The sequence below is a fragment of the Vanessa cardui genome, chromosome 10 (assembly GCF_905220365.1).
Source record: "Vanessa cardui chromosome 10, ilVanCard2.1, whole genome shotgun sequence".
NCBI classification, from domain to species: domain Eukaryota; kingdom Metazoa; phylum Arthropoda; class Insecta; order Lepidoptera; family Nymphalidae; genus Vanessa; species Vanessa cardui.
In genome coordinates this window covers 14,486,627-14,496,721 of record NC_061132.1, presented here as the reverse complement: position 1 = coordinate 14,496,721, position 10,095 = coordinate 14,486,627, and the positions used below count along the sequence as shown (strand labels likewise).

At 35.4% G+C, this 10,095-nt stretch overlaps 1 protein-coding gene across 1 annotated transcript; it reads left to right on the top strand.

Annotated features, from left to right (window-relative positions):
* Nucleotides 1-727: 727 nt before the first annotated feature.
* LOC124533274 (glutamate receptor ionotropic, kainate 2-like) lies at nt 728-10,004 on the top strand. Its single transcript, XM_047108484.1, has 15 exons — nt 728-818; nt 1,525-1,668; nt 2,202-2,311; nt 2,675-2,831; nt 3,231-3,439; nt 4,040-4,225; nt 4,898-5,050; nt 5,326-5,763; nt 6,213-6,436; nt 6,522-6,659; nt 6,748-6,946; nt 7,405-7,636; nt 8,115-8,227; nt 8,807-8,965; nt 9,719-10,004. Exons 2-15 carry the CDS (start codon nt 1,617-1,619, stop codon nt 9,899-9,901), a joined length of 2,553 nt encoding a protein of 850 aa, XP_046964440.1. The 5' UTR covers nt 728-818; nt 1,525-1,616; the 3' UTR covers nt 9,902-10,004.
* The last annotated feature ends 91 nt before the right edge of the window (nt 10,005-10,095 follow it).

Here is a 10,095-nt window from a genome sequence, read left to right as displayed (position 1 = left end):
TCGCTGGCTGGGTGTCAGGTCAGACCGCTCTTCGACGATCAAGATCTATTCTTAAATGAAAATGTAATAAAAAATTTAATAACTTCAATTATTTTTAGTTGTTAAGTTAACTGTGCTTATGTGAGGTGACGTGATTGATTGGTTTTTTAATAATTAATTTGTTTGTTGTTGGTGTAAGTCTGGTTGAACATCATGAGGGGTGAGTAATGATTTTTTAAGTATTTAAGTTTTGATAAGTTTCAATATATTTTCTGAAATATCATCTCATATATATAACTTAGATTCGATTTATGTATTAGATTATTTTATCAATTTGGTTACAAAACAAAATAGCTCAATCATCCTCAGAGGTTGCACGGTGCTTCCAGCTAACTCATCCACGATTCTGTAAAAACTTCTGGCAAAAGTGCAACCAACAAAATTAGCTATTTCTTATAATTTTATATAGTTATATTCACAAACCCCATATTTTTATCAAGTTATACAATATCAAAAAGCATTCTCCATTTTAAATGATGTGATTTGATATTAAAACATACTTAAGTCACTTTGGATAATGAATAGTTAACCAACTTTATTAATTCAGTATATAAAAATGTTTAAGTAGGATGTCCACCTAAACAATGTTAAACAAGTTTTATACGTATCCTTATATATTATAAGTTTCGATGATAATTCGTCAAAACGTAGTTAAGTTGATTCTTAAATTAACAATATTTCAGGTCCTCGTTTCATACTCGTGTTATGTCTGTTGGAGTTTGGGGAGATTAAATGTGCGTTCCGGAATTTCGAAACCCTAAAAACCACCATCAATATAGGTAAGAATGAAAACAGGTGTAATATTATTATTTTATATTCATTTATTTACAAATAACTAGGTATATACTATATTAATTACTGTATATTCACAACGAAAGTCCAAATCTATACTGTAGATTTGCACTTTCTTTAATGTATGTTTCTTTTATATAGTAATAGCGTAAGCCGATTTTTGTTTCTCTGATTATGGGACGATTATGGTATCGTGAAAACGTAAAAAAAAAATTAATTGTTGTCGACAATTTAAAACGTAGACGTAGATTCAAACGCAGTTTTCAATTAAATGAAATAAAAACAAAAAGTGATTTCGAAATTGCTAAAAAATCTTTCGAATAAACGCGAAGTATCACACGACATCCACTAGCCTTCCTGTATAACACTCTAAATCATTGATGTTAATCACTGCGCATTAATTTTACTTCCAAACATCAAATAAGAACGTCGCTACATTAAAATGCCACTGTTTCACAGATTCCAGGGATTGTTTAATACCTTTACCAATGATATCATTTCACTTCAAGGTCAACGTAGTTTATTTATCTTTTTTATATGATAAGTGGCAAATGAGAAGGAGGCTCACCTGATGGAAAGTTATTACCCATAGACATATACAACACCGGGGGGCTTGATTTATATTTATCTCTACTACGATTGGAAAAGGCTTTATAGTTAATTAGTATTAATTATTTTTTTATTGCCGTATAGGTGTAATATTGCCACCAAATACAGTTACTGAAATAGCCTTCGCGTCGGCACTTGCCCGAGCATCGATAGAAAGCGAGCATTACAATTTCGTCATGAAAATAATATACACTCCCTTCGGCGATAGCTTCGCGGCATCGAAAGCCTGTAAGTAAACTCTTTGATTCTATCATCTAATTTCTGAAATTTAATTATTTAATTTTATTCTGAATGATCATTGGTCGATAACAGCGAATCATGCTCTGAACGACTAATGAGCTTTCAGTATTGTTATTGTAGTAAGTGTTTCGGAAATTCGCTTACAACAACAACAACAACAGCCTGTAAATTCCCACTGCTGGGCTAAAAGCCTCCTCTCCCTTTGAGGAGAAGGTTTGGAACATATTCCACCACGCTGTTCCAATGCGGGTTGGTGGAATACACATGTGGCAGAATTTCTATGAAATTTGTCACATGCAGGTTTCCTCACGATGTTTTCCTTTACCGCTGAGCACGAGATGAATTATAAAGGCAAATTAAGCACATGAATCAGCGGTGCTTGCCTGGGTTTGAACCCGCAATCATCGGTTAAGATGCACGCGTTCTAACCACTGGGTCATCTCGACTCATTCAAGAAATTCGCTTGGTCTCTGTAAATGCTGGAATAAATGACATTAATGTTGATACCATTGTTTTGACAGCGTGCAAGCTGCTAGCGTCGGGTGTAGTTGCCATCTTCGGCCCGACTGATCCCACTTCTGCTGATGCTGTGGAAGCGCATTGTCGCGCGGCTAATGTACCTCATATTCAAGTGAGATTCATTTACCATTTTTGAAGAAAATTTTTAGATGTCCATATACAAAAATGCCTGTATCTTTGTTTGCCTGATATACAGATACTTATACCAAAACTTCTGCCTCGCTTGGATGCAACATGTGTGGGTCATTTCTTATAAGTAAAGGAACGGAAGTGCATAACAGGAAGCCGGGAAAGCGCGCTTTTTCATTTGATTTAATGAATGAGCGCCCGTTGCCAATCTTGGCCATCTGTTGGAACCAACTCATATATTATAATTTTAATGTTGCTAATTTTTGAGAAATGTCAGATGTTCATAATGATTTAAAGTTTTGGTATTATTTCTTGTAACATACTAAGGCCGTTAAAAATATTCTAGGCAGTATGGAGACCAACCCCTGTCAGAGGTTTGGAACGCCCTTCTCCACCAGGCATTAACTTGTATCCCGAAGCCGTCGCCCTGTCGAAAGCGGTCGCACTTTTCATAAAGGATAACGATTGGAAAAGTTATACTCTACTATATGATGATGATCAAGGTATATAATCTTTTTTTTAGTATAGGTTGGCGGACGAGCATATAGGCTACCTGATGGTAAGTGGTCACCATCACTCATTGACAATGAAGCTGTAAGAAATATTTACTATTCCTTACATCGTCAATGTGCCACCAACCTTGGGAACTAAGATGTTACGTCCCTTGTGCCTTTAGTTACACTGGTTCACTCACCCTTTAAACTGGAACGAAACAATACTGAATCCTGTTATTTGGCGGTAATAACTGATGAATGGGAGGTACCTACCCAGACGGGCTAGCACAAAGCCCTACCACCAAGTAAATATAATATTTTAATAGGATATATATCAATATATTCTAATATCTAGTCAGAATATCAGTTACATATTCACGTTGATTTCCAATCTAATATATTTTGCAGGACTCATGAGATTACAAGAAATATTCAAACACGCTGAACCTGACCACAAGTGGTTAGTGCGTAGGTTAAAACCCGGTGAAGACAATCGCCAACTATTGAAGTCCTTGAAAGCATTTGGAGTGACCAGGGTGGTTATCGATTGCCCATCCGACAGGATCTTGGAATATTTGAGACAAGCATTCGAAGTTAAGTTCTTTGAAGATTACATGGTGAGATGATGTTTAACTTCAATATAATAAAAACCCCCTGCAGCGCAGAAGTGAAACTTCTTAAAATCTGCAACCTCTGGCAACTCTTTCTCTTACTGTTTCTTTCATTTCTTTCTTTTCTATCATGTAACACCTACTAATTAATGTATGCCATCTAAAAAGTTTCTCTTCAGAGTGGAAAATTGATGAAAATTTGTTGTAGAGAATAATTTTACTAGATCATACAACTTAACTCTTCTCTTAACTGAACGCAGCGGCTTTAAACCTGGGCAAGGTCCACTAAAATCCTGTGCTTTGTTTTGATAATTCACTCCGTGCTTGCCGTTGAGAGTTAACATCATGCGGAAACCTCCATGAGTCAAATGATAATCTGCCAAATTTGTATGCACCAAACTGTATAGGAGCAGCGTCGTAATAGGCCATTTATTACTTACAATATTGTTGATTTAAAAAATACTTTTACGCTAATACAAACATACCTATAAGCTACCTAAATAATAAACAGAAACTGCTGCTTTATAATTTTCCTAAAATATAAGTAGTCTTTGTTTCTTCGTTTATGTAAAAGTACTAATTATTAAAAGAAATGTAATAATCCAGAGTTACATACTCATGTCACTGGATGCACACACGTTAGATCTGCAAGAGTTGAGACACGGACTATCGAACGTCACGTGCTTGAGGATATTCGACCATTCGGATTCGAGGACACGATCGTATCTCGCTGACTGGAAGGCGAGGACATCGTCTGATGTTAAAATTCCAAGGCAGACACATGAAATTACCGTAAGTTTGGTTTAAAATTTTAAACCAATGCAAGTATTTTATATTTGAAAAAAAGTAATGATATATATAGTTTTTATTCATTATCATACAGTCGACAATGACGACCTCCGTGGTCGAGTAGTGGTACCGAGTTCGATTGCCGGTCGAGTCGATGAAGAAAAAGTTAATTCGTTTTCTATGTTGTCTTGGGTCTGAGTGTTTGTGGTACCGTCGTTAGTTCTGATTTTCCATAACACAAGTGCTTTAGCTACTTACATTGGGATCAGAGTCATGTATGTGATGTTGTCCAATATTTATTGTCCAAAGTCATAACGACAAATATGAGAAGACAGTATGCTAGTACTCAGAGGAAGCCCAATCGTGTACCAATGACATATTGTATAGCTAAACACCAAAGCTAAATATTCTTGTGTTCCGGTGAAGTATGATTGTGGCATTGTCACGACGGGCACAAAAGAATAATGTTCTGTAGGTTGATAATGAACTGCTGATGTTAATAATGTATAATATTGTTATAGAGATACTGTCGATGATAAAAAGTGACCACTCACCATTAGGTTTGTTATTTGTCTCTCTATCAACCTACTTAAAATAATAAAGTATGAAATAAGTACAAGAGAAAACCATTAACAAAATCAAACAAATGATTCTGATGAAGTTACAAACTTTTAGGTCGAAGCTGCTTTGGCTAGTGACGCAGCAAGGCTTCTAACTGATGCTATAGAAAGTGCTCCGGATGGGTTCAAGATCGAAGCACAGGGAATTGAGTGCAATTCGGATACGAAGTGGGATGTCGGAGAGGAATTCCATAACCACTTGCTTACGGTAATATAACTATATACTTGTAACAGACAATCATTGGAAATTTTAAAACATAAGACAGAGCTTTGAAATACTCAGAAAAACTTCATTTCGATTTACAATAGAGACGGACTATGCAAAATTTGTCTGTTTGCACTAAAATGAAAAAGCTATATCTTTCTCACAATTAGAGCTAATAATGTCTATTAATAGTGTATGAATTATGTTTAATAGATCAGGATGCGGGATGTACTGACGAAGAAGAGATCCTTAATTATTTTTATTTCACTTTGTTTTAGAATCCAATAACAGGCATCACTGGCTTTATAACTATCGATAACACGACCGGCGAAAGAACTAATTTTAATGTTGAAATAATGGAATTGTCCAACAGTGGTTTCAATAGTATTGCGAAATGGACGGCCGAGTCTGGGTTCATTCCCTTCCGAACTGCAAATGAAGTGTCAGATCTTTTAGCTGAAAAATGGCAGAATAAAACATTCCGAGTTGTGTCGCGTATTGGAGCTCCATATTTGGTCGAAAAGGTACCAGCGGAAGGCGAAGTATTGACCGGAAATGATCGATACGAAGGATACTCAAAAGATCTCATTCACGAAATATTAAAAGAAACTTTGCATTTAAATTACGAATTTGAAATTGTACCGGGAAACTTGTACGGCTCGTATAATAAAGATACCAGGAAATGGGACGGTCTGATTGGTCATCTCTTGGAAAGGGTTTGTAGTATTCATTTAAAGATACGCTGTATACTATACTCCTATAAATTTCACACAATCATGATGAACATATAAATATATAACAACTTCTAATCATCGTCTAATTTACATATCTAGCACAGATATTTGTTTTTGAATTGGATATCAATTCATGACGTCAAACATTAATTCATCATCTTCATCGTGATGTTCATCTCGCTCTTCAAATCTTTGTTCTAATAAGTGGCGGTTATTGTAATAAGCAACTTCTCCCTTATTTCTCCCTTCTTTTTTGTGTTACCTTCATTATCATCTTAATTACCTATTTCATTTTTAATGAATTCGAGTTATACCTCATTCGAAAGAGCAATCTCATCTCATATTTATAAGTGGTCCAACACTGAATCACAAAAGTTACGCACAATAAAGCTAATTAGGTAACAATACTATACATAACTTATTCTTTCTAGAAAGCAGATTTGGCTATATGTGATCTGACTATAACATACGAACGAAGAGCCGCAGTGGACTTTACGACGCCGTTCATGACTCTCGGAATTAGTATCTTGTATTCGAAACCCACGCCTCCAGAGCCGGAACTGTTCTCCTTTCTTAAGCCATTTTCTGTCGATGTCTGGATCTATATGGCTGCAGCATACCTGATGGTGTCACTTTTATTACACATTTTAGCGAGGTAATAAGGTTTTACTACAAATTATTTTTTTGTTTCGAATATTAACTTTAATACAATAATAATATGATTCAATTTCAAATAACAGGCTTGCCCCAAACGATTGGGAGAATCCTCACCCTTGCGACAAATCTCCCGAGGAGTTGGAAAATATATGGCATATTAAAAATTCCTGCTGGCTGACTGTTGGATCTATTATGACTCAAGGTTCTGACATTTTGCCGAAGTAAGTACCTATAAAATTGTCAATATGGTTCAGCATTAGTAGCTCAACAAAATCTTTATTAATTTGTGCATTCTTTTAATGATCTTAGAGGTTATTCGACACGCTGGGTATGTGGAATGTGGTGGTTTTTTGCTCTTATCATGTGCTCATCTTATACGGCCAACCTCGCTGCTTTCCTTACTAATGCAGCTATGGATGACTCCATCAAGAGCGCGGAGGATTTAGCGATGCAAACTAAAATCAAGTATGGGACGTTGAAAGGAGGTTCCACGTCTTCATTTTTTAAGGTATGTTTTTTCATTACCAGCTTAAGATAGTTGTACATTGGTATCGTTGAAATATTAGATTCGTTTAATAAGTTTGAAGATATATCATGCTTTTAAATATAATTATAATGCATAAGCTGTCTCGTGGCTTGTACAGGTGTTTTGATAAGTTATTCATCTAACTGTCTGGTATCTCATCTTGTTACGAATTTGATATTTTTCCACTTCATCTTTCTTATCAGACTGTTACAGTTAGGGTATGAAGAGAGCTTTAGATATACTTACCAACATTTACGAAGCTATAATTGGTATAAAACTCAAACTCAAACTCTAAAGACAGATCGATATTCGGTGAAGAAAATTATGGTTATTTAATCTCACTTTTTAAGACAGTAATGTTAAACGTAGATTCAAAAACGCTTTATTGGGAAATATACTTGAATTAAATTGATTTGATTTATTTTTCGTTATATTTGTAGCGCTCAAATGTCTCTATATACCAAAGAATGTGGGCGGCTATGGAGTCTGCACGACCATCAGTCTTCGTTAAAAATAACGATGAAGGAGTAGACAGGGTGCTAAAGAGCAAGAGATCGTACGCGTACTTGATGGAGTCCACAGCCATTGAATACCAGTTGGAAAGACATTGCGACTTGATGCAAGTCGGAGGTCTCCTCGACTCCAAAGGATACGGCATAGCTATGCCATTCTGTAAGCTATTTTTATTACATTCCCGATTTAAAACAATCTTCATTGGCAATTTAAATCATGTACAATACATGTTCCATATAAATTTGAAAATAACTGACCAAAATAATATGTTTTTGTTTCAAAGTAACTTAAATTTAATCTATATTATATCATAGGTGTGACACATAACTCTGTTTGTCTGTCTGATCTTTCACTACCAAACCGCTGAACCGAATTTGATGAAATTTAAATCGAAGCAAACTCCAAGAAAGCATATGGGCTACTGTTTTTGCCTATCACTTGATAACCAACACCCTAAAATGGAGCGAAGCCACGGGGACTACTAGTATTCAAGAAGTCAATAAATAGTTGTATATTTTCTTAATATCTGCTTTGATCGCAATTCCTCTCTTCCTTCCGAAAATCTATGAGCTAATAATATGTTAATTACATATAAATTGTGTAGTAAGTGAATAAAATGCTTTGTTCTATATTTTAGTTGCCTCATATCGTACAGCAGTGGACAACGCGGTGTTGAAACTAGCAGAGAGTGGGAAGCTAGTGGAACTGAAAAACCGTTGGTGGAAACTTACAGACGAAGAAGCTTGTGCGGTAAATACAATACATTAATATACTCCTTATTGTACCTAAAAAATACAGCTATAACTAAAGTTAGGAAATATTTATAAAGGCGATATTACTCAGATTGAGGGATCTCGTCCAGACAACCTTAGGGCATAGGACTCGACGAAATAACAACGGTTTGGAAGTTCACATCTATATAACATATTTATATGTAATTAAGCATATATTCTCTATAAATATATCACAGAGAAATTTAGACCAATACTTGAAATCGACTTATAAGTCCAAAGCATATGCTTCAAGCATATTTGTTATCTCTGGAACGGTTGGACCGATTTTGACGGGACTTTCACTGGCAGAGAGCTGATATAATAAGGCGTAACTTAGGCTACACTGACATTTTTTTTGTTAATTTCAAACGTGTACAAGGTAGCGGGTACAGCTAATATTGAATATAATAGGATTGTCTTATTGTATAATTACAATCTAAAGTAAATTCTATCATTTCGATAAGAGAGCGATCTATTTCTGACAAACTTGGAATAAAAGATATTGATTAAGCAAAAAAAGAGGAAAATGTCCCTGAGTTACTGTTTTTATTTCTAGTCTGAAGAAGCCAGTGAGGAGGGAACGAGTGCGGGCGAATTGGGAGTGGACAACGTGGGCGGTGTTTTTGTTGTCTTAGGAATAGGATGTGGGATGGCAGCTGCGATGGGAGGTTTCGAATTCCTCTGGCACATCAGAGACGTCGCCGTGGAGCAGAAGGTTATACAATTATCATTATATTATTCTATGTTTTGTAACTGAAAATATTCCTCATTATTTGGACAGCCATGATACCCTATTGCTCTTACACTTGATCACTCAGCCGCGGCTATTCTTTAAATGATTTTTATCAGTTCTGTCCTTCCAGCTAAACTGGTTTTCAATAACTATTTATCATGAACGATTTTCTCTCACAAACAATGGTATGCACTTGCACTGCAAGTATATATGCCTTTAAACTACCATTATAACCATTAAATCATATCACGTACATATAATTATATTGGCTCACTTACATATCACCCTAGTCCCATTCGATAATTCACTATCTTAATAAAATATAAATCATTTATCTTTATGCAATATGAAAGTTTAAATATCAAATTTTCATTCATCAAAATACTTCGTAGCTGTTGAGCTTTTATCTCATAGGTCAAGTTAAATAACAAGATAAGTATAAGACTCTCATGGTTTTAATAAACTGCCTAAGCACAGTCGAACTATGTCAGATCTTGATACTTTCAAACAATAAATTCAAACCTCATTAATTGATAAATTTTATTAATCTAGCATGAAATTGATCCTAGTTTTTCTAGCTGACGGATAGTTTGATAGTGGTCTGATATATTTCTATTAAACCATAAGTGCTGCTGATATTTTGTACCCATTTTAGATTTAATATTGTACGCCTTTGTAAGAGAGGCTGTTAGTGAAGTCGTGTTTACAATAATTATCTGTAACTCTGGCTTACAGATGACACCATCAGAAGCATTCTGGGCGGAGTTAGCATTCGCCTTAAGTTTCTGGGAGACAGAGAAGCCTGTCCAGCACTCCAGGTCTTCGTCCAGTGCCTCTGGCTCGAACATCGCTTCAAGAGCGTCATCAGTACTCCGATCAGCAGTCGATTTGTTCCACCTCGAAGTGTTTAATAAATAGAGTGCTAAATCTTTAAGCTGATAAGTAAATTCTCCTAATTTAACATAACATTGTTTATATATTTGAATTAGATTGAATTTTATGACAACTTCTCGTCTGTTTGGGTGGGTACTTAACAATGTTAATAAATATAAATTGTTGAGGCATTTCGTATTATGTTTGAAGTGCAACAACTATTGGGGAGTAGTGTTTGC